The 24248-nt window shown below is 56.1% G+C and overlaps 1 protein-coding gene across 1 annotated transcript in view; it reads left to right on the top strand.

Annotated features, from left to right (window-relative positions):
- Positions 1 to 8677: 8677 nt before the first annotated feature.
- The window catches only part of LOC144611232 (serine/threonine-protein phosphatase 2A 65 kDa regulatory subunit A beta isoform-like), a gene marked incomplete at its 5' end in the record, with an annotated part of 88960 nt that continues 73389 nt past the window's right edge, over positions 8678 to 24248 (top strand). The window contains 5 exons of the mRNA XM_078430275.1: positions 8678 to 8743; positions 12366 to 12456; positions 16716 to 16816; positions 21403 to 21635; positions 23034 to 23181. Coding sequence (XP_078286401.1) covers positions 8678 to 8743; positions 12366 to 12456; positions 16716 to 16816; positions 21403 to 21635; positions 23034 to 23181 — 639 coding nt within the window. The remainder of the gene's footprint in view (positions 8744 to 12365; positions 12457 to 16715; positions 16817 to 21402; positions 21636 to 23033; positions 23182 to 24248) is intronic.

Here is a 24248-nt window from a genome sequence, read left to right as displayed (position 1 = left end):
AGGGAGGGAGAATGAATGGATGAGGGGGGTTGGAGGAGGGGGGGGGGTTGGAGGAGGGGGGGGGGAGTGTGAGGGGGGTTGGAGGAGGGGGGGGGGGAGTGTGAGGGGATGAGGGGGGTTGGAGGAGGGAAGGATGGGGGGGGAAGTGTGAGGGGATGAGGGAGGGACGGGTGTGATTGATGGAGGGGAGGAGGGAGAATGAAGGAAAGGAGGGAGGGAGGGAAGGAATGAGGGGAGTGGAGGGAGGAGGGGATGAGGGAGGGAGGAGGGGATGAGGGAAGTGGAGGGAGGAGGGGATGACGGAGGGAAGGTGTGAGGGAGGGAGGGAATGAGGGGAGTGGAGGGAGGAGGGGATAAGGCAGGGAGGAGGGGATGAGGGAGGGAGGAGGGGATGAGGGAGGGAGGAGGGGATGAGGGAGGGAGGAGGGGATAAGGCAGGGAGGAGGGGATGAGGGAGGGAGGAGGGGATGAGGGAGGGAGGAGGGGATGAGGGAGGGAGGAGGGGATGAGGGAGGGAGGAGGGGATAAGGCAGGGAGGAGGGGATAAGGCAGGGAGGAGGGGATGAGGGAGGGAGGAGGGGATGAGGGAGGGAGGAGGGGATGAGGGAGGGAGGAGGGGATAAGGCAGGGAGGAGGGGATGAGGGAGGGAGGAGGGGATGAGGGAGGGAGGAGGGGATGAGGGAGGGAGGAGGGGATGAGGGAGGGAGAGATAGATTGAGGGAGGGAGGAGGGGATGAGGGATTGGAGAATGAGGGGAAAGGATGGAGGGAAGGAGGAGGGAGGGAGATTGAGGGAGGAGGGGATGAGGGAAGGTGTGAGGGAGGGAGGGAATGAGGGGAGTGGAGGGAGGAGGGGATGAGGGAGGGAAGGTTTGAGGGAGATGGGGATGAGGGAATGAAGGATGGGGGGGGGAGGGGATGAGAGGGAGGGATTGAGGGAGAATGAGGGGAAGGAGAGATGAGGGGGAAGGTGTGAGGGAAGGAGTGTTTGAGGGGAGGGAGGGAAGGAGGGGATGAGGGGGGAGAGAGGGAAGGTGTGAGGGAGGAGGGGATGAGGGAGGGAGGGAAGGGAGGAAGGTGTGAGGGAGGAGGGGATGAGGGAGGGAGGGTATCAGGGGATAAATGAGGGAAGGGAATGATGGAGGGAAAGTGAGGGAGGGAGGGAGGGAGGGAGGAGGTGTGAGGAGGGAATGAGGGAGATGGATTGAGAGGGAAGGGGAGGGAGGGAGGGAAAGTGTGAAGGGATGAGGGAGGGAGGGGATGGAGGGAATGTTTGAGAGGGGATGAGGGGAGGTGTGAAGGAGGGAGGGAGGATGAATGGATGAGGGGGGTTGGAGGAGGGAAGTGTGAGGGGATGAGGGAGGGACAGGTGTGATTGATGGAGGGGAGGAGGGATAATGAGGGGAGTGGAGGGAGGGAGGGAAGGAATGAGGGGAGTGGAGGGAGGATGAATGACGGAGGGAAGGTGTGAGGGAGGGAGGGAATGAGGGGAGTGGAGGGGATGAGGGAGGGAGGAGGGAGAGATAGATTGGGGGAGGGAGGAGGGGATGAGGGATTGGAGAATGAGGGGGAAGGATGGAGTGGAAGGAGGGAGGGAGATTGAGGGAGGAGGGGATGAGGGAAGGTGTGAGGGAGGGAGGGAGGGAATGAGGGGAGTGGAGGGAGGAGGGGATGAAGGATGGGGGGGGAGGGGATGAGAGGGAGGGATTGAGGGGAAGGAGTGAGGGAGGGAAGGAGGGGATGAGGGGGAGAGAGGGAAGGTGTGAGGGAAGGAGTGTTTGAGGGGAGGGAGGGAAGGGAGGAAGGTGTGAGGGAGGGAGGGTATCAGGGGATAAATGAGGGAAGGGAATGATGGAGGGAAAGTGAGGGAGGGAGGGAGGAGGTGTGAGGAGGGAATGAGGGAGATGGATTGAGAGGGAAGGTGTGAGGGAAGGGGAGGGAGGGAGGGAAAGTGAAGGGATGAGGGATGGAGGGAATGTTTGAGAGGGGATTGGAGGGAGAGGTGTGAAGGAGGAGGGGTAGAGGGAGGAGAGGGGGCATCAAGGAAAGGAGGGAGGGAGGGAGGGAAGGAATGAGGGGAGTGGAGGGAGGATGAATGACGGAGGGAAGGTGTGAGGGAGGGAGGGAATGAGGGGAGTGGAGGGATGAGGGAGGGAGGAGGGAGAGATAGATTGAGGGAGGGAGGAGGGGATGAGGGATTGGAGAATGAGGGGAAAGGATGGAGGGAAGGAGGGAGGGAGATTGAGGGAGGGGGGGGATGAGGGAAGGTGTGAGGGAGGGAGGGAATGAGGGGAGTGGAGGGAGGAGGGGATGAAGGATGGGGGGGGGAGGGGATGAGAGGGAGGGATTGAGGGGAAGGAGTGAGGGAGGGAAGGAGGGGATGAGGGGGGTTGGAGGAGGGAAGGAGGGGGGGAAGTGTGAGGGGATGAGGGAGGGACAGGTGTGATTGATGGAGGGGAGGAGGGAGAATGAAGGAAAGGAGGGAGGGAGGGAAGGAATGAGGGGAGTGGAGGGAGGAGGGGATGAGGGAGGGAGGGAGGAGGGAGAGATAGATTGAGGGAGGGAGGAGGGGATGAGGGAAGTGGAGGGAGGAGGGGATGAGGGAAGTGGAGGGAGGAGGGGATGAGGGATTGGAGAATGAGGGGAAAGGATGGAGGGAAGGAGGGAGGAAGATTGAGGGAGGAGGGGATGAGGGAAGTGGAGGGAGGAGGGGATAAGGGAGGGAAGGTTTGAGGGAGATGGGGATGAGGGAATGAAGGATGGGGGGGGGAGGGGATGAGAGGGAGGGATTGAGGGGAAGGAGTGAGGGAGGGAAGGAGGGGATGAGGGGGGAGGGAGGGAAGGTGTGAGGGAAGGAGTGTTTGAGGGAAGGGAGGAAGGTGTGAGGGAGGGAAGGAGGGGATGAGGGGGGAGAGAGGGAAGGTGTGAGGGAAGGAGTGTTTGAAGGGAGGGAGGGAAGGGAGGAAGGTGTGAGGGAGGAGGGGATGAGGGAGGGAGGGTATCAGGGGATAAATGAGGGAAGGGAATGATGGAGGGAAAGAGTGAGGGAGGGAGGGAGGGAGGAGGTGTGAGGAGGGAATGAGGGAGATGGATTGAGAGGGAAGGTGTGAGGGAAGGGGAGGGAAAGTGTGAAGGGATGAGGGAGGGAGGGGATGGAGGGAATGTTTGAGAGGGGATGAGGGGAGGTGTGAAGGAGGGAGGGAGGATGAATGGATGAGGGGGGTTGGAGGAGGGAAGGAGGGAAGTGTGATGGGATGAGGGAGGGATAGGTGTGATTGATGGAGGGGAGGAGGGAGAATGAGGGGAGTGGAGGGAGGGAGGGAAGGAATGAGGGGAGTGGAGGGAGGATGAATGACGGAGGGAAGGTGTGAGGGAGGGAGGAGGGGATGAGGGATTGGAGAATGAGGGAAATTGAGGGAGGAGGGGATGAGGGAAGTGGAGGGAGGAGGGGATGAGGGAGGGAAGGTGTGAGGGAGATGGGGATGAGGGGAGTGGAGGGAGGAGGGGATGAGGGAGGGAAGGTGTGAGGGAGATGGGGATGAGGGGGAGTGGAGGGAGGAGGGGATGAGGGAGGGAAGGTGTGAGGGAGATGGGGATGAGGGGAGTGGAGGGAGGAGGGGATGAGGGAGGGAGGAGGGAGAGATAGATTGAGGGAGGGAGGAGGGGATGAGGGATTGGAGAATGAGGGGAAAGGATGGAGGGAGATTGAGGGAGGAGGGGGATGAGGGAAGTGGAGGGAGGAGGGGATGAGGGAAGTGGAGGGAGGAGGGGATAAGGGAGGGAAGGTTTGAGGGAGATGGGGATGAGGGGGGAGAGAGGGAAGGTGTGAGGGAGGGAGTGTTTGAGGGGAGGGAGGGAAGGAAGGAAGGAAGGTGTGAGGGAGGAGGGGATGAGGGAGGGAGGGTATCAGGGGATAAATGAGGGAAGGGGATGATGGAGGGAAAGTGAGGAGGTGTGAGGAGGGAATGAGGGAGATGGATTGAGAGGGAAGGGGAGGGAGGGAAAGTGAAGGGATGAGGGAGGGAGGGGATGGAGGGAGGGATTGATGGAGGATGAGGGGATTGGAGGGAGAGGTGTGAAGGTGTGAAGGAGGAGGGGTAGAGGGAGGAGAGGGGGAGGGAGGGAAGGTGTGAGGGAGGAGTGTTTGAGGGGAGGGAGGGAAGGAAGGAAAGTGAGGGAATGTTTGAGAGGGGATGAGGGAAGGAGAGAGGAAGGAGAATGAAGGGATGGAGGGAATGAGGGGGTTGGAGGAGGGAAGGTGTGAGGGAAGGAGGGGGGGACAGGTGTGATTGATGGAGGGGAGGAGGGAGAATGAAGGAAAGGCGTGAGGGAGGGAGGGAGGGAGATTGAGGGAGGAGGGGATGAGAGGAGTGAAGGGAGGATGAGTGAGGGAGGAGGGGATGAGGGAGGGAGGGAGGAGGGGATGAGGGAGGGAAGGTTTGAGGGAGATGGGGATGAGGGAATGAAGGATGCGGGGGAGGGGATGGAGGAGGGGATGAGGGAATGAAGGAAGGGGATGAGGGGGAGGGATTGAGGAGAATGAGGGAAGGTGTGAGAGAGGGAGTGTTTGAGGGGGGAGGGAGGGAAGGAAGGAAAGTGAGGGAAGAATGAGGGAGGGAGGAGGGATTGAGAGGGGGAGGGTATCAGGGGATAAATGAGGGAAGGGAATGATGGAGGAGGTGTGAGGATGAGGGAGGAGGGAATGAGGGAGATGGATTGAGAGGGAGGGAGGGAAGGTGTGAGGGGAGGGAGGGGGGGACGGGGACGACTCTGGATCCCATCGCTGTGCTGATCGACGAGCTGCACAACGAGGACGTGCAGGTGGGGGGGAGGGGGGAGGGAATGAAGGAAGGGGATGAGGGAGGGAGGGGATGGAGGGATGAGGGGGAGGGGATGGAGGGAGGGATTGATGGAGGATGAGGGGATTGGAGGGAGAGGTGTGAAGGAGGAGGGGTAGAGGGAGGAGAGGGGGAGGGAGGGAAGGTGTGAGGGAGGGAGGGAGGGGAGATGGGAGGGAGGGAGGGAATGAAGGAATGAAGGAAAGGTGTGAGGGAGGGATGAGGGAATGTTTGAGAGGGGATGAGGGAAGGAGAGAGGGAGGAAGGAGGGAGAATGAAGGGATGGAGGGAATGAGGGGGGTTGGAGGAGGGAAGGAGGGGGGGAAGTGTGAGGGGATGAGGGAGGGACAGGTGTGATTGAGGGTGGGGAGGAGGGAGAATGAAGGAAAGGTGTGAGGGAGGGAGGGAGATTGAGGGAGAATGAGGGGAGTGGAGGGAGGATGAGTGACGGAGGGAAGGTGTGAGGGTGTGAGGGGGAGGAGGGAATGAGGGAGAATGAAGGGAGGAGGGGATGAGGGAGAGAGAGATTGAGGGAGGGAGAGAGGGAAGTGGAGGAAGGATGAGTGAGGGAGAGAGGAGGGGATGAGGGAGGGAAAGGTGTGAGGGGGATGAGAGGGAGGGGATGAGGGAATGAAGGAAGGGGATGAGGGGGAGGGATTGTGGGAGAATGAGGGGAAGGTGTGAGGGAGATTGAGGGAGGAGGGGATGAGGGGGAGAGAGGGAAGGTGTGAGGGAGGAGTGTTTGAAGGGGGAGGGAGGGAAGGAAGGAAAGGGTGAGGGATGAGGGAGGGAGGGATTGAGAGGGGGAGGGTATCAGGGGATAAATGAGGGAAGGGAATGATGGAGGGAGGGAGGGGGTGTGAGGATGAGGGAGGAGGGAATGAGGGAGATGGATTGAGAGGGAGGGAGGGGGAGGGAGGGAGGAAGGGACGGGGACGACTGGATCCCATCGCCGTGCTGATTGACGAGCTGCACAACGAGGACGTGCAGGTGGGAGGGAGGGGGGGTGAAGGATGAGGGAGGGAAAGTGTGAAGGGATGAGGGAGGGAGGGGATGGAGGGGGAGGAGATGGAGGGAGGGATTGATAGAGGATGAGGGGATTGGAGGGAGAGGTGTGAAGGAGGAGGGGGAGAGGGGGAGGGAGGGTGTGAGGGGGAGGAGGGAATGAGGGGAGTGGAGGGAGGAGGGAATGAGGGAGGGAGGGAGGGGATGAGGGAGGGACAGGTGTGATTGAGGGAGGGGAGGAGGGAGAATGAAGGAAAGGTGTGAGGGAGATTGAGGGAGGAGGGAGAATGAGGGGAGTGGAGGAGTGAGGGAGGAGGAGGAGGAGGAGGGAGGAGGAGGGAGGAGTGTGAGGGGGAGGAGAGAGGGAGGGGATGGAGGGAGGGATGAGGGGATGAGGGAGGAAAAGGTGTGGGGGATGAGAGAGGGAGGGGATGGAGGGAGGGAGGGGATGAGGGGGAGAGATTGAGGGGGAAGGAGGGAGAGAGGGGATGAGGGGGAGAGAGGGAAGGTGTGAGGGAGGAGTGTTTGAGGGGGGAGGAAGGAAGGTGTGAGGGAAGGATGAGGGAGGGATGAGGGAGGGAAGGTGTGAGGGAGGAGGGGATGAGGGAGGGATTGAGAGGAGGAGGGTATCAGGGGATAAATGGGGGAAGGGAATGATGGAGGGAGGGAGGGAGGAGGTGTGAGGAGGGAATGAGGGAGATGGATTGAGGGAGAGAGGGAAGGTGTGAGGGAAGGGGAGGGAGGAGGGGACGGGGACGACTCTGGATCCCATCGCCGTGCTGATCGACGAGCTGCACAACAAGGACGTGCAGGTGGGAGGGAGGGGGGAGGGAATGAAGGAAGGGGATGAGGGAGGGAAAGTGTGAAGGGATGAGGGAGGGAGGGGATGGAGGGATGTGGGGGAGGGGATGGAGGGATGAGGGGGAGGGGATGGAGGGAGGGATTGATGGAGGATGAGGGGATTGGAGGGAGAGGTGTGAAGGAGGAGGGGTAGAGGGAGGAGAGGGGGAGGGAGGGAAGGTGTGAGGGAGGGAGGGGAGATGGGAGGGAGGGAGGGAGGGAATGAAGGAATGAAGGAAAGGTGTGAGGGAGGGATGAGGGAATGTTTGAGAGGGGATGAGGGAAGGAGAGAGGGAGGAAGGAGGGAGAATGAAGGGATGGAGGGAATGAGGGGGGTTGGAGGAGGGAAGGTGTGAGGGAAGGAGGGGGGAAAGTGTGAGGGGATGAGGGAGGGACAGGTGTGATTGAGGGAGGGGAGGAGGGAGAATGAAGGAAAGGTGTGAGGGAGGGAGGGAGATTGAGGGAGGAGGGAGAATGAGGGGAGTGGAGGGAGGATGAGTGAGGGAGGGAGGGTGTGAGGGGTAGGAGGGAGATTGAGGGAGGAGGGAATGAGGGGAGTGAAGGGAGGAGGGATGAGGGAGGGAACGTGTGAGGGAGGAAGGGTGTGAGGGGGAGGAGGGAATGAGGGAGAATGAGGGGAGTGAAGGGAGGAGGGGATGAGGGAGAGAGATTGAGGGAGGGAGAGAGGGAAGTGGAGGGAGGATGAGTGAGGGAGAGAGGAGGGGATGAGGGAGGGAAAGGTATGAGGGGGATGAGGGAATGAAGGAAGGGGATGAGGGGGAGGGATTGTGGGAGAATGAGGGGAAGGTGTGAGGGAGATTGAAGGAGGAGGGGATGAGGGGGAGAGAGGGAAGGTGTGAGGGAGGAGTGTTTGAGGGGGGAGGGAGGGAAGGAAGGAAAGTGAGGGGAGGATGAGGGAGGGAAGGATTGAGAGGGGGGAGGGTATCGGGATAAATGAGGGAAGGGAATGATGGAGGGAGGGAGGAGGTGTGAGGATGAGGGAGGAGGGAATGAGGGAGATGGATTGAGAGGGAGGGAGGGAAGGTGTGAGGGGAGGGGAGGGAGGAGGGGACGGGGACGACTCTGGATCCCATCGCCGTGCTGATCGACGAGCTGCACAACGAGGACGTGCAGGAGGGAGGGAGGGGGGAGGGAATGAAGGAAGGGGATGAGGGAGGGAGGGGATGGAGGGAGGGATTGATGGAGGATGAGGGGATTGGAGAGAGAGGTGTGAAGGAGGAGGGGTAGAGGGAGGAGAGGGGGAGGGAGGGAGGGGAGATGGGAGGGAATGAAGGAAAGGTGTGAGGGAGGGATGAGGGAATGTTTGAATGTTTGAGAGGGGATGAGGGAAGGAGAGAGGGAGGAAGGAGGGAGAATGAAGGGATGGAGGGAATGAGGGGGGTTGGAGGAGGGAAGGAGGGGGGGAAGTGTGAGGGGATGAGGGAGGGACAGGTGTGATTGAGGGAGGGGAGGAGGGAGAATGAAGGAAAGGTGTGAGGGAATGAGGGAGAATGAGGGGAGTGGAGGGAGGATGAGTGACGGAGGGAAGGTGTGAGTGGGAGGAGGGAGATTGCGGGAGGGAATGAGGGGAGTGAAGGGAGGAGGGGATAAGGGAGGGAGGAGGGATGAGGGAGGGAAGGTGTGAGGGAGGGAGGGTGTGAGGGGGAGGAGGGAATGAGGGAGAATGAGGGGAGTGAAGGGAGGAGGGGATGAGGGAGAGAGAGATTGAGGGAGGGAGAGAGGGAAGTGGAGGGAGGATGAGTGAGGGAGAGGGGATGAGGGGATGAGGGAGGGAAAGGTGTGAGGGGGATGAGAGAGGGAGGGGATGAGGGGGAGAGAGGGAAGGTGTGAGGGAGGAGTGTTTGAGGGGAGGGAGGGAAGGAAGGAAAGTGTGAGGGGAGGATGAGGGAGGGAAGGTGTGAGGGAGGAGGGGATGAGGGAGATGGATTGAGAGGGAGGGAGGGAAGGTGTGAGGAAAGGGGAGGGAGGGAGGAGGGGACGGGGACGACTCTGGATCCATCGCCGTGCTGATCGACGAGCTGCACAACGAGGACGTGCGGGTGGGTGGGAGGGAGGGGGGATGAGGGAGAATGAGGGGAGTGGAGGGAGGGGGAGGAGGGATGAGGGAGGGAGAGAGAAGGGGATGAGGGAGAGGGAGAATGAAGGAAAGGTGTGAGGGAGGAGGGGATGAGTGAGGGAGGGAGGGATTGAGGGGGAGGGAAGGTGTGAGGGAAGGCGTGAGGGAGGAGATGAGAAGGAGGAGGTGTGAGGGTGAGGAATTGAGGGAGGAGGGGATGAGGGAGGGAATAAGGAGAGGAAGGATTGAGGGAAAGTGAGGAGGGGGAGGGGATGAGGGAGGGAGTGAATGAAGGAAGGGGATGAGGGAGGGAGGGAGAATGAAGGAGGGAAGGTGTGAAGGGAGGGAGGGATTAAGGGGGGAAAGGTGTGAGGAAATGAGGATAATGAGGGGGGAGGATGAGGGAGAGAGATTGAGGGAGGGAATGATTGAGGGAGAGAGGGAGAATGAAGGAGGGAAGGTGTGAGGGAGGGGAGGAGGGAGAATGAGGGAGGGGGAAAGAGGGAGGGGTGAGGGGAGAGGAGGGAGATGAGTGAAGGTGGGAGGGAGAGAGATGGTGATTGAGGGAGGGAGGAGGGGAGAAGGAAGGAGGGAGGGATGAAGGGAGGGAGAGAGGGAGAATGAAGGGAGGGGAGGGAGGGAAGGAGGAACAAGGAAAGGTGTGAGGGAGGGGGGTTGTGAGGGGGGTCAGATGTCATTGACGGAGGGAGAGGGGATGAAGGGAGAATGAGGGGAGTGGAGCGAGATGGGGAGGGGATTGAGGGAGAGGGAGGAGAGGATGAGGGGATGGAGGGAATGAGTGGGGATGGAGGGATAGATTGAGGGAGGGAGGAGGGAGAATGAGGGAGGGAGGGAAGGGGATGAGGGGGTGTGAGGGAGGGAAGGTGTGAATGAGGGAGGGGGAGGGAGAGGAGGGGATGAGCGAGGAAAAGGTGTGGTGGATGAGAGAGGGAGGGAATGAGGGGAGTGGAGGGAGATGATGGAATGAGAGGGAGGGAGGAGGGAATGAGAGGGAGGGAGGAGGGGATGAGGGGGAGGGAGGGAGGGATATGGGGTGATTGAGGGAGGGAGTGTTTGAGGGGGAAAGGTGTGAGGGATGAGGGAGGGAGGGAAGGAGGAGGGAATGAGGGGGAGGGAGGAGGGAATGAGGGAGGGAGGAGGGATTGAGGGGGGGAAAGGTGTCGGGAATGAGGGAGGGAGGGAGGGAGGGAGAGGGAGGGAATGAAGGAGGGAGGGAGGGATTGAGGATGAAGGAGGAATTGAGGGGGAGGGAGGGAAGGCGTGAGGGAAGGGGACGGAGGAGGGGATGAGGGGTGATTGAGGGAGGGGGAGGGAGGGAAGGGGATGAGGGAGGAGAGGATGAGGGAGGGAGAGCTTGAGGGGGGAGGGAGGGAGGGATTGAGGATGAAGGAGGGAGGAGGGTTGGAAAGGTGTGATTGAGGGAGGGGAGGGAGGGAATGAGGGAGGAGGGGGAGGGAGGGAGGGAGGGGGACGGAGGAGGGGATGAGGTGATTGGGGGAGGGAGGGAGAATGAGGGAGGGAGGGATTGAGGGGGAGGTGTGAGGGGGATGAGGGAGGGAATGGAGATGAGGGAAGGTGTGAAAGGAGGGAGGGACTGAGGGGATGGAGGGAATGAGGGGTGATTAAGGGAGGGAGGGAGATGAGGCGGGAGGGAATGAGGGAGTGGAGGATGAGCGGGAGGAGATGGAGGGAATGAGGAAGGGGGTGGGAACTAAATATGAGGGGAGTGGAGGGAGATTGAGGGAAGGGATGAATGGGGAGGGGAGGAAAGGTGTGAACGGAGGGGATGCGGGAGATGGAGGGAGGGAGGGGTGGAGGGGGGGATGAGGGAGGGAGAGGAGGGAAGGTGTGAGAGGGAGGAGGGAGGGAGATGAGGATGAGGGAAGGAGATGAGGAATAGGAGGGAGGGAGGAGAGTATCGGGAATTGAGGGAGGGGAATGATGGAGGGATAGAGGGGGAGGTAGGGAATGAGGGGGAGGGGGAGGAAAGGTGTGAGGGGGATGAGGGAAAGGGAGATGAGGAGGAGGGAAGGAGTGAGGGAGATGAGAAGATGTGAGGAGGGAGAGAATGAGGGAGGGAGGGGTTGCGGGAGACGAAAGGTGTGAGGGGAGGGAATGAGAGGGGATGGAGGGAATGAGGGGTGATTGATGGAAGGAAGAAGAGAATGAGGGAGGGAAGGTGTGAAGGGAGGGAATGAGGGAGAGAATGACGGAGGGAAAGTGAAGGGAGGGAGAGAGGGAATGAGGGGTGATTGAGGGAAGGAGGAAGGGGATGATGAGGGAGGAAGGATGGAGGGAGGGAAGGTGTGAAGGGAGGGGGTGAGGGAGATTGAGGGAAGGGATGAATGAGCGAAGGAGATTGAGGAAGGGAGGGGTAGGGAATGAGGGGGAGTGAGGGAATGGGAGAGGGGGAGGTAGGGAAGGTGTGAGGGAGGGAGGAGAGTATCGGGATGAGGGGGAGGGAGGGGCAGGAGGAGGGTGAGGGAAGAGAGGGAGGGAATGAATGAGGGAGGTGGGAATGAGGGAGGAGGAGGGAGCAAATGAGTGAGGGGATGGAGGGAATGAGGGGTGATTGAGGGAAGGAGGAGTGTGGGATTGAGGGATAGGACGGGGTGTGAGGGAGATTGAGGAAGGAATGATGGAGGGGACGAGGGAGGGAGAGAATGAAGGGAGGGAGGGAATGAGTGAAGGAGTGAGTGAGGGAGGGATTGAGGGGGAGGAGGGGTGAGTGAGGGAGAGATGGGGTGATTGAGGGAGGGTGTGGGAGGGAATGGAGGAGAGGGACTGAGGGAGGGAATGGAGGGGGGAGAGGGAGGGGATGAGGGGTGGGGGAATGAGGGAAGGGAATGATGAGATGAATGAGGGAGATTGAGGGCGATGGAGGGAATGAGGGAGGGAAGAGAGTGAGGGAATGGGGAGAAGAAGGAATGAGAGGGGGAGATTGAGGGAGAGGAGGGGGTGTGAGGGGAGGGAGAGGAAGGGGAGAGAAGGGAGGGATTGAGGGGGAGGGAGAGGAGGGAAGTGGGGATGAGGTAATGAGAGAGGGAAGGAGGGAGGGTGGGAGTGAGGGGAGGGATGAATAAGGGAGGATTGAGGGGGATGATGGAAGGTGGTGAGGGAGAGGGGGAGGAGATGAGGGGGAAGGATAAATGGAGGGAAAGGAGTGAGGGAATGAGGGGGGCGGATTGAGGGAGGGGTGGGGGAATGAGGGGGTGAGGTATATTGAGTGAAGACCTTCGAGCCGAAACGTCGCCCGTTCCTTCTCTCCCGAGATGCTGCCCGACCCGCTGAGTTACTCCAGCACTTTGTACCCGTCCACGTTCTCCACAGAGATGCTGCCCGACCCGCTGAGTTACTCCAGCACTTTGTACCTGTCCACGTTCTCCACAGAGATGCTGCCCGACCGGCTGAGTTACTCCAGCACTCTGTATCTACGGTCAATTGGCCCTCTGTAAGTTGTTCCCAAGGTGTCGGCAGTGGGTGAGAAGGTGGGGTAGCGTGGAACTGGTGCGCGGGCGGGTGATCGCTGGCCGGCGCGGACCGGACTCGGTGGGCCTGTTTCTAACTCTGAAACGTCCCTCTAGCTCCGTCTGAACAGCATCAAGAAGCTGTCGACCATCGCGTTAGCCCTGGGTGTGGAGCGGACTCGAAATGAACTCCTGCCCTTCCTCACAGGTAATAATATAATAATAATAATATTCATTTATTGTCGTTGCAACAAGTGCAACGAAATTGAAAAATAGCAATCCTGACGGTGCGTAAAAACATATATGCAATAAATGCAAACAAGTAAATACCAATATATTAAATACAAAAGTTTTAACAGTGTGACCTGTTGCAGAAAGTAGTGTTCAGTTCTCGTATGGCCCTGGGGTAAAAACTGTTCTTGTGTCTGTTTGTTCGGGATTTGATCGACCTGAAACGTCGATCAGAGGGCAGAAGAACAAACAGACGGTGGCCGGGATGAGCAGCCTGGCGTTCTCCCTCCCCTCCCGTCTCCTCGTCTCCCAGTGTGGGTCTGACCCACGGAGGCGGTGGCGGGGAACCGTGCTCAGAGCACGTTTTAGTTCGTTTTGGAAGTCACAATCCATCACAATCATACTTTACAGGCGTGAACGAATGAATGAATGAATGAACGAATCAATCAATCAATCAATCAATCATTCAATCAATCAGTCAATCAATCAATCAATCAACGAATGAATAAGTTTATTGGCTAAGTATGTGCATTTAATAGACAACAGGTGCAGGAAGTGGCCATTCGGCCCTTCGAGCCAGCACCGCCATTCGATGTGATCACGGCTGATCATTCTCAATCAGTACCCCGTTCCTGCCTTCTCCCCATACCCCCTGACTCCGCTATCCTTAAGAGCTCTATCTAGCTCTCTCTTGATTGCATCCAGAGAATTGGCCTCCACTGCCTTCTGAGGCAGAAAATCCCACAGATTTACAACTCTCTGACTGAAAAAGTTTTCCCTCAACTCCGTTCTAAATGGCCGACCCCTTATTCTTAAACTGTGGCCCCTTGTTCTGGACTCCTCCAACATTGGGAACATGTTTCCTGCCTCTAACATGTCCAACCCCTTAATAATCTGATATATTTCGATAAGATCCCCTCTCATCCTTCTAAATTCCAGTGTATACAAGCCTAGTCGCTCCAGTCTTTCAACATATGACAGTCCCGCCATTCCGGGAATTAGCCTGGTGAACCTACGCTGCACGTCCTCAAATTTGGAGACCAAAACTGCACACAGTACTCCAGGTGCGGTCTCACTAGGGCCCTGTACAACTGCAGAAGGACCTCTTTGCTCCTATACTCAACTCCTCGTCATGAAGGCCAACATGCTATTGGCTTTCTTCACTGCCTGCTGTACCTGCATGCTTCCTTTCAGTGACTGATGCACTAGGACACCCAAATCTCCCTTTTCCTAACTTGACACCATTCAGATAATAATCTGCCTTCCTATTCTTACCACCAAAGTGGATAACCTCACACTTATCCACATTAAACTGCATCTGCCCTGCATCCGCCCACTCACACAACCTGTCCAAGTCACCCTGCAACCTCATAGCATCTTCCTCACAGCTCACACTACCACCCAGCTTTGTATCATCTGCAAATTTGCTAATAGACAATAGGTGCAGGAGGAGGCCATTCGGCTCTTCGAGCCAGCACCGCCATTCAATGTGATCATGGCTGATCATTCTCAATCAGTACCCCGTTCCTGCATAATGGTACTTTTAATCCCTTCTCGATCTTGACTCCCGTAGCCAGCAGTGTTTTGGGCCTTCCTCGTCCGGGACGATCAAGCTCCTGCATCCGGAGGGGGGGGGGGGAATCTCAGCTCCCCCAGGCCGGGGCTTGTCCAGCTTCGTACCATAACTAAAATCAAAACCACTCCTCCAATTTGACGACATTGAAAAAATCATCCACGCATTCATTTCCTCCCGCCTAGACTACTGCAACTCCCTGTTCACTGGGATCAGCCAATCATCCCTGCCCCGCCTGCAATCGGTCCAAAACGCCGCAGCGAGACTCCTGACGGGTACCCGTAAAAGGGACCACATCACCCCGATTCTGGCCTCTCTCCACTGGCTCCCAGTACAGTACAGAATCAACTTCAAGCTCCTCCTGTACACATACAAAGCCCTAAATGGGCTTGCCCCCCCCCCCCCCCCCCCCCCCCCCCATATCAAAAATCTTCTAACCCACCACTCTATCTCCAGGTCCCTCAGGTCTTGGGGCTACTGACTATCCCGCCCACGGTCTAGGCTTAAGCTCAGGAGTGACCGCGCTTTTGCGGTTGCAGCTCCGAGACTGTGGAACAGTATCCCTCTCCCCATCAGAACTGCCCCCTCCATCGACTCCTTTAAGTCCTTGTACGTTCTCCCCGTGACCGGCATGGGTTTTCTCCGAGATCGTCGGTTTCCTCCCACACTCCAAAGACGTGCAGGAATGTAGGTTAATTGACTGGGTAAATGTAAAAATTGTCCCTAGTGTGTGTAGGATAGTGTTAATGTGCGGGGATCGCTGGGCCGAAGGGCCTGTTTCCGCACTGTATCTCTAAATCTAAAAATCGAAATCTAAAAAAGTCCAGGCTCAAAACCTATTTCTACTTCCTAGCGTTTGAGGCTCACTGTGAACTGTTTATGTATGTGCTGTTATGTTTGTGTGCCATTGCATGTTCGTTCTTAGTACCTGAACTGACGTACAGCACTTTGGTCAACTTGGGTTGTTGTTAAATGTGCTGTACAAATAAAATTGACTTGACTTGACTTGACTGTTATGTTTGTGTGCCATTGTATGTTCGTTCTTAGTACCTGCACTGATGTACAGCACTTTGGTGAATGTGGGTTGTTGTTAAATGTGCTATACAAATAAAATTGACTTGGCTTGACTTGTCGAACCTCGTGCGGCTTTTGGAGAGCTCCCCGCCGTCGGTCTCCACCCGAGACTGCGAGCTCCTCGATGTTGGAGGTGAGGGATGGCACGCTCGGATGGCAGGCCCACGGCCCGGCGGTGGGGCTCAAAGTCAGTCCAGGGCAAGGCCTCCAGCTCCCCCCCCCCCCACATAAAACAAACCAGAGAACATTAACACAGATTTTTTAAAACTCACCGACGATAACAAAATAACAACGACAAGGACGGACGGACTGATGGTCGAGGCTGCCATCGCTGAAGGGTGAACAAGATGGCTGCACTGCCATGCGGCTGTGGCTCGCCGGCAGTCTGTTTGTCTTTTTTCTTTTTCTGTCTATGAGTTAGATGTGTGTAGTAGTCTATTTTAACTGTATATGTGGGGGGTGGGGGAAACCTTTATTTTTATTAAAATCTCTTCCTTGACGGAGATGCAAACCTTTTCCGAGTCGTGTCTCCGTGGCGCTGCGGCCCAACAGCGTGGAGTGGGCGGCCTCCAGCTGGGATAGATCCTGAGGGCTCCAGTGGCAGGGCCAGGACTTACCATCTCGGAGCTGGCCGACTCTCGGAGGCTGCAACTTTACCTCCGGAGGCTCGGCCACCAGCCCTGTGGACTGCAACATTGGGAGCTTGCAGGTCCCTGGCTGGTGACCGGCTCCAGCCGTGGCGGCTTCCACCACCCCGTCGGGGGACGCACCCCGCTTGGCCGCGGGACTTTCCATCGCCCGGCACGGCTCGGCCGCGGGACTTTCCATCACCCGGCACGGCTCGGCCGCAGGGCCTTTCATCGCTCGGCCGCGGGACTTTCCATGGCACGGCTCGGCCGCGGGGCCATTCATCGCTCGGCCGCGGGACTTTCCATCGCCCGGCACTGCTCGGCCGCGGGACTTTCCATCGCCCGGCACAGCTCGGCCGCGGGGCCTTCCATCGCACGGCTCGGCCGCGGGACCTTTCATCGCTCGGCCGCGGGACTTTCCATCGCCCGGCACGGCTCGGCCGCGGGACTTTTCACCACCTGGCACTGCTCGGCCGCGGGGCCTTTCATCGCCCGGCCGCGGGGTCTTCCATGGCACGGCTCGGCCGTGGGGCCTTTCATCACGCGGCCGCAGGACTTTCCATCTCCCGGCGCGGCCGCGGGGCCTTCCATGGCACGGCTCGGCCGCGGGGACTTTCCATTGCCCGGCACGGCTCGGCCGCAGGACTTTCCATCGCCCTGCGCGACTCGGCCGCGAGGCCTTCCATCTCCTTGCGGGGGCTGCGCGAGTCGGTCGCCTCGGCAGAAGTCGAACTATCTGTCCGTGGGAGAAGCATGGGGGAAGAGAGAAGACATTTTCTTGCCTTCCATCACAGTGAAGGGGTGTCTGGAGGAGTCACTGATGGATGTTTGTGTTGAAATTGTGTGTCTTGTGTCTTTTACGCTGTACTGCTGTGGCTGCGCTGCAAATGATTTTCGTTCAATTCATTTTGAATGACAATAAAGGTAATTCAGATTCAGAAGATCCTTTTCACCTTCCAGACACGATCTACGATGAGGACGAAGTGCTTCTTGCCTTGGCTGAGCAGTTGGGAACCTTCACTGCCCTGGTGGGAGGCCCAACCTACGTCTACTGCTTGCTGGTACGTGCCCCTTAGCCATTTGGCACGCGAGTTCGTGAAGCCTTCCGCGTTTTTCCCACCTCTTCGCAGAGTGTGGATTTGCCAAGAGAGTTTGGAGAGGTTTGCAAGGGTCCCTGTCACGATTTACGCCGAACAGCCCCGTCACGGAGGGCTTTGCGATCTACGGACTGTTCCCGGGGGCACATTCAGAGACTTGACATCGAGTGTCGCTGGTAGACAATAGACCATAGGTGCAGGAGTAGGCCGTTTGGCCCTTCGAGCCAGCACCGCCATGCAATGTAGGAAAATAACTACAGATGCTGGTACAAACCGAAGGTATCACACGATGCTGGAGTAACTCAGCGGGTCAGGCAGCATCTCAGGAGAGAGGGAATGGGTGACGTTTCAGGTGGAGACCCTTCAGACTGAAGAAACGTCATCCATTCCCTCTCTCCTAGATGCTGCCTGATCCGTTGAGTTACTACAGCATTTTGTGATACCACCATTCAATGTGATCATGGCTGATCATCCACAATCAGTAGTACCCCGTTCCTGCCCTCTCCCCATACCGTCTGACTCCACTATCTTTAAGAGCTCTATAGACAATAGGTGCAGGAGGAGGCCATTCGGCCCTTCGAGCCTGTACGCACCACCATTCAATGTGATCATGGCTGATCATTCTCAATCAGTACCCCGTTCCTGCCTTCTCCCCATACCCCCTGACTCCGCTATCTTTAAGAGCTCTGTCTAGCCCTCTCTTGAATGCATTCAGAGAATTGGCCTCCACTGCCTTCTGAGGCAGAGAATCCCACAGATTCATAACTCTCTGACTGAAAACGTTTTCCCTCGTCTCCGTTCTAAATGGCCGACCCCTTATTCTTAAACTGTGTGTGGCCCCTGGTTCTGGACTCCCCCAACATTGGGAACATGTTTCCTGCCTCTAGCGTGTCCAATCCCTTAATAATCTTATATGTTTCGATAAGATCCCCTCTCAGCCTGCTAAATTCCAGTGTATACAAGCCTAGCCGCTCCAGTCTTTCAACATCCCGGGGATTAACCTGGTGAACCTACGCTGCACACCCTCAATAGCAAGAATATTCTTCCTCAAATTTGGAGACCAAAACTGCACACACAATACAATAGACAATAGGTGCAGGATTAGGCCATTCGGCCCTTCGAGCCTGTACGCACCGCCATTCAATGTGATCATGGCTGATCATTCTCAATCAGTACCCCGTTCCTGCCTTCTCCCCATACCCCTGACTCCGCTATCCGTAAGAGCTCTATCTAGCAGGTGCGGTCTCACCAGGGCCCTGTACAACTGCAGAAGGACCTCTTTGCTCCTGTACTCAACTCCTCTTGTCATAAAGGTCATTGGCGAAAGGCTGCCCGAGCTTAGTTGGCCTCTCGGCGGAGCGAGCTGTCCGTCGGGGAATGTTGCCGACTGGCACGCTCAGGACTGCAGGAGGACGTGCTGAGGGACGCGTCGAAGCTCGGTGCAGCCAACGCCAAGGCTCTGTAGGGGAGGACCACAGTCTAGGGTCCTTCCGCTGCTGGACATGGGGGGGGGGGGGGGCCAGGGTGTGGTGGAGATACCCTTCAAAATAAGGGAAGGGATTCCAAATCAATGACAATGGTGGGGGCGTAACGTAATGTAATTGTTGTATTGAACGTATGTCTAGCCCCCGAGAATGTCAGATGGCGTTTTATAGACAATAGGTGTAGGAGGAGGTCATTCGGCCCTTCGAGCCTGTATGCACCGCAATTCAATGTGATCATGGCTGATCATTCTCAATCAGTACCCCGTTCCTGCCTTCTCCCCATACCTCCTGACTCTGCTATCCTTAAGAGCTCTATCTAGCTCTCTCTTGAATGCATTCAGAGAATTGGCCTCCACTGCCTTCTGAGGCAGAGAATTCCACAGATTCACAACTCTCTGACTGAAAAGGTTTTTCATCATCTTCGTTCTAAATGGCCTACCCCTTATTCTTAAACTGTGGCCCCTTGTTCTGGACTCCCCCAACATTGGGAACATGTTTCCTGCCTCTAACGTGTCCAACCCCTTAATAATCTTATACTTAAGTTTTTCCTCATCTCCGTTCTAAATGCCCTACCCCTTATTTTGGAAGGAACATGTTTTATATATATTTATTTCTCGAATAAAGTATTTCTTGTTAATAATTTTTTTTTTTTAATTGGCACGCCGACCTTAATCAGTCGGAGAATTCAGTGCAGAAAATTATAAAAGGACTGGACAAGCTCGGTGCAGGAAAAATGTTCCCACTGTTTCCACACTATCTCTAAACTAAACCTAAATTAAACTAGTGTAGATGGGGCACGTTGGTTGGGTTCAGTGGATGGGCCTGTTTCCACACTGTGTCTCTAAACTAAACCAAATTTGAGGAAGGATATTCTTGCTATTGAGGGCGTGCAGCGTAGGTTTACTAGGTTAATTCCCGGAATGGTGGGACTATCATATGTTGAAAGACTGGAGCGACTGGGCTTGTAAACACTGGAATTTAGAAGGATGAGAGGAGATCTTATCGAAATGTACAAGATTATTAAGGGGTTGGACACATTAATAATAATAATAATAATGCATTACATTTATATAGCGCTTTTCATATACTCAAAGACGCTTTACAGAGATTTAGAGAACATAGGGAAATGAATAAATAGATAAATAAGTAAATAAGTAAACGAACAGAGAAAGGAGACAGAAGGTGAGGTGACCTTCAGTGGTTGAAGGCAGTACTGAACAGGTGAGACTTCAGCGATGTTTTGAATGTGGTGAGTGGAGGAGTCTCTAACGGTTTGGGGTAGTGAGTTCCATAGGGTGGGAGCAGCGATGGAGAAAGCCCTGTCCCCCCAGGATCTGAGTTTGGTCCGGATGTGGGGGGGATAGGAGATTGGCAGCAGCAGAGGCAGGAAACATGTTCCCAATGTTGGGGGAGTCCAGAACAAGGGGCCACAGTTTAAGAATAAGGGGTCGGCCATTTAGAACTGAGATGAGGAAAAACTTTTTCAGTCAGAGAGTTGTGAATCTGTGGAATTCTCTGCCTCAGAAGACAGTGGAGGCCAATTCTCTGAATGCATTCAAGAGAGAGCAGGATAGAGCTCTTAAGGATAGCGGAGTCAGGGGGTATGGGGAGAGGGCAGGAACGGGGTACTGATTGAGAATGATCGGCCATGATCACATTGAATGGCGGTGCGTACAGGCTCGAAGGGCTCCTCCTGCACCTATTGTCTATTGTCTAAACTAGTGTAGATGGGGCACGTTGGTTGGGTTGAGTTGATAGGCCTGTTTTCACACTGTATCTCCAAACTAAACATAGAAACATGGACTATAGGTGCAGGAGGAGGCCATTCGGCCCTTCGAGCCTGTACGCACCGCCATTCATTGTGATCGCTGCTGATCGTCCACAATCAGTAACCTGTGCCTGCCTTTCCCCCCATATCCCTTGATTCCACTAGCCCCTAGAGCTCTATCTAACTCTCTCTTAAATCCATCCAGTGAATCGGCCTCCGCTGCCCTCTGTGGCAGAGAATCCCACACATTCACAACTGGAAAAGTTTGTCCTCACCTCAGTTTTAAACGTCCTCCCCTTTATTCTTAGACTGTGTGTGTGGCCCCTGGTTCTGGTCTCCCCCAATTTTTACTGCATCGAGCTTGTCCAGTCCTTTTATAATTTTGTATGTCTCTCTATAAGATCCCCCCTCTCATCCTTCTAAACTCCAACATTGGGAACATTTTTCCTGCATCGAGCTTGTCCAGTCCTTTTATAATTTTGTACGTCTCTCTGTAAGATCCCCCCTCTCGTCCTTCTAAACTTCAACATTGGGAACATGTTTCCTGCATCGAGCTTGTCCGGTCCTTTTATAATTTTGTGCGTCTCTCTATAAGATTCCCTCTCATATAAAGGCGGCAAAGTGGCGCAGCGGTAGAGTTGCTGCCTTACAGCGAATGCAGTGCCGGAGACTCAGGTTCGATCCTGACTACGGGCGGTGTCTGTACGGAGTTTGTACGTTCTCCCCGTGACCTGCGTGGGTTTTCTCCGAGATCTTCAGTTTCCTCCCACACTCCAAAGACGTACAGGTATGTAGGTTAATTGACTGGGTAAAATTAAAAAATTGTCCCTAGTGTGTGTAGGATAGTGTTAATGTGCGGGGATCGCTGGGCGGCGCGGACTCGGTGGGCCGAAGGGCCTGTTTCCGCGCTGTATCCTTCTAAACTCCAACATTGGGAACATGTTTCCTGCATCGAGCTTGTCCGGTCCTTTTATAATTTTGTACGTCTCTCTATAAGATCCCCCCTCTCGTCCTTCTAAACTCCAACATTGGGAACATGTTTCCTGGATCGAGCTTACACCGAAGGCAGCAACTCTACCGCTGCGCCACCGTGCCGCCTTTAGATGAGAGGGGATCTTATAGAGAGACGTACAAAATTATAAAAGGACTGGACAAGCTCAATGCAGGAAACATGTTCCCAATGATGTACGTCTCTCTATAAGATCCCCCCTCTCGTCCTTCTAAACTGCAATGAATACAAGCCTGGTCCATCGTACACATGCATGGTAAAATGGCGTCTGTTCCCCGTTCATCCCCAGCCCCCGCTGGAGAGCCTGGCCACGGTGGAGGAGACGGTAGTCCGGGACAAGGCGGTGGAATCGCTGCGCATCATCTCCAAGGAGCACACGCCGGCCGACCTGGAGCGCCACTTCGTGCCCTTGGTGAAGCGCCTGTCCACGGGCGACTGGTTCACCTCGCGCACCTCCGCCTGCGGCCTGTTCAGCGTCTGCTACCCCCGCGTCTCCAGCACCGTCAAGGCCTACCTGCGGCAGTGAGTAACGCCGGGCACAGCCGATCCCTTCTCATCCTTCTAAATGCCAGTGTATACAAGCCTAGTCACTCCAGTCTTTCAACATATGACAGTCCCGCCATTCCGGGAATTAACCTAGTAAACCTACGCTGCACGCCCTCAATAGCAAGAATATCCTTCCTCATATTTGGAGACCAAAACTGCACACAGTACTCCAGGTGCGGTCTCACCAGGGCCCTGTACAACTGCAGAAGGACCTCTTTGCTCCTGTACTCAACTCCTCTTGTTATGAAGGCCAACATGCCATTGGCTTTCTTCACTGCCTGCTGTACCTGCATGCTTCCTTTCAGTGACTGATGCACTAGGACACCCAGATCTCGTTGTACGTCCCCTTTTCCTAACTTGACACCATTCAGCTAATAATAATTTGCCTTCCTATTCTTACCACCAAAGTGGACAACCTCACACTTATCCACATTAAACTGCATCTGCCATGCATCCGCCCACTCACACAACCTGTCCAAGTCACCCTGCAACCTCATACCATCTTCCTCACAGCTCACACTGCCACCCAGCTTTGTATCATCTGCAAATTTGCTAATGGTACTTTTAATTGACAATAGGTGCAGGAGGAGGCCATTCGGCCCTTCGAGCCAGCACCACCATTCAATGTGATCATGGCTGATCATTCTCAATCAGTACCCCGTTCCTGCCTTCTCCAAATCATTGATGTATATTGTAAATAGCTGCGGTCCTAGCACTGAGCCTTGCGGTACCCCACTAGTTACTGCCTGCCATTCTGAAAGGGACCCATTTATCCCCACTCTTTGCTTTCTGTCTGCCAACCAATTTTCTATCCATGTCAGTACCCTACCCCCAATACCATGCACTCTAATTTTGCCCACCAATCTCCTATGTTCCCGATGTTGGGGAAGTCCAGGACAAGGGGTCACAGTTTAAGGATAAGGGGGAAGTCTTTTAGGACCGAGATGAGAAAGTTTTTCTTCACACAGAAAGTGGTGAATCTGTGGAATTCTCTGCCACAGAAGGTAGTTGAGGCCAGTTCGTTGGCTATATTTAAGAGGGAGTTAGATGTGGCCCTTGTGGCTAAAGGGATCAGGGGGTATGGAGAGAAGGCAGGTACGGGATACTGAGTTGGATGATCAGCCATGATCATATTGAATGACGGTGCGTACAGGCTCGAAGGGCCGAATGGCCTACTCCTGCACCTATTTTCTATGTTTGTCGAAGGCTTTCTGAAAGTCGAGGTACACCACATCCACCGGCTCTCCCCTGTCAGTTTTCCTCGTTACATCCTCAAAGAATCGCAGTAGATTAGTCAAGCATGACTTCCCCTTCGTAAATCCACGCTGGCTCATGTTTATACAATGTAGATTCTCACAACCTACCCCCTCGCAGAAACTTCAAGAGCCTGTGTACTGACGACACGCCCATGGTCAGGCGGGCAGCTGCCGCCAAGCTGGGCGAGTTTGCCAAGGCCCTCGAGCTGGAGAACGTGAGGTCTGAGATTCTGCCCGTCTTCTGCACCCTGGCCACCGATGAACAGGTAGGAAGGAGCGGTCTGAAGGGTCTCCACCCTAAACGTCGCCCGTTCCTTCTCCCCAGAGATGCTGCCCGACCCGCTGAGTTACTCCAGCACTTTGTACCTGTCCACGTTCTCCACAGAGATGCTGCCCGACCCGCTGAGTTACTCCAGCACTTTGTACCTGTCCACGTTCTCCACAGAGATGCTGCCCGACCCGCTGAGTTACTCCAGCACTTTGTGTCTATTCTCAGTAAATCAGTATGCGGACTGCCCACTGACCATCCTCTCTCCCTCCCACCCTCCCTCTCTCCCTTTCTCTCTCTCCCCCTCACTCCCTCCTTCCCCCTCCCTCCCTCCTCTCCCTTCCCTCTCTCCCTCCCTCTCTAGTCCTCCAACCCTCTCTCCCTCCCTCCCTCTCTCTCTCTCCATCCCTCCCTCTCCCTCCATCCCTCCCTCTCCCTCCATCCTTCCCTTTATATCCCTCCCTCCACCCATCCCTCCCTCCCTCTCTCCTGTTTGTGGGTGTGTGTATATCCAGAGTCACTCGAGTCTTTGTATACAAGTTCTTTATTAGAAGATCACTAGTGGTACAGATACTGGCGACTGTTACCTCCCTCTCCCTCCCTCCCTCTCCCTCGCTCCCTCTCTCCCTCCCTCCCTCCCTCCCTCACTCCTTTCCTCCCTCCTTCTCTCTGCCTCCATCCCTCTCCCTCCCTCTCTCCCTCCCTCCCTCTCTCTCTCCTGTTTGTGGGTGTGTATATCCAGAGTCACTCAAGTCTTTGTATATGTTCTTTATTAGCAGATCACTAGTGGAACAGATGCTGGCTACTGTTACCTCCCTCCATCTCCCTCCCTCCCTCTCTCCCCCTCCATCCCTCCCTGTCTCCCTCTCCCCCTCTCTCCCTCCCTCTCCCCCGCTCTTCCTCCCTTCCTCCTTCTCTCCCTCTCTCTTCCTCCCTCCCTCCCTCTCTCTTCCTCCCTCCTTCCCTCCCTCCCTCCGGCCCTCCATCCCTCCTTCCCTCTCTCCTGTTTGTGGGTATGTATATCCAGTCACTCGAGTCTTTGTACATAAGTTCTTTATTAGTGGA

Source organism: Rhinoraja longicauda, chromosome 39 (assembly GCF_053455715.1).
Source record: "Rhinoraja longicauda isolate Sanriku21f chromosome 39, sRhiLon1.1, whole genome shotgun sequence".
NCBI lineage: Eukaryota > Metazoa > Chordata > Chondrichthyes > Rajiformes > Arhynchobatidae > Rhinoraja > Rhinoraja longicauda.
Note: the sequence above shows the minus strand (reverse complement) of the source record. Positions and strands in the feature narration are given on the sequence as shown.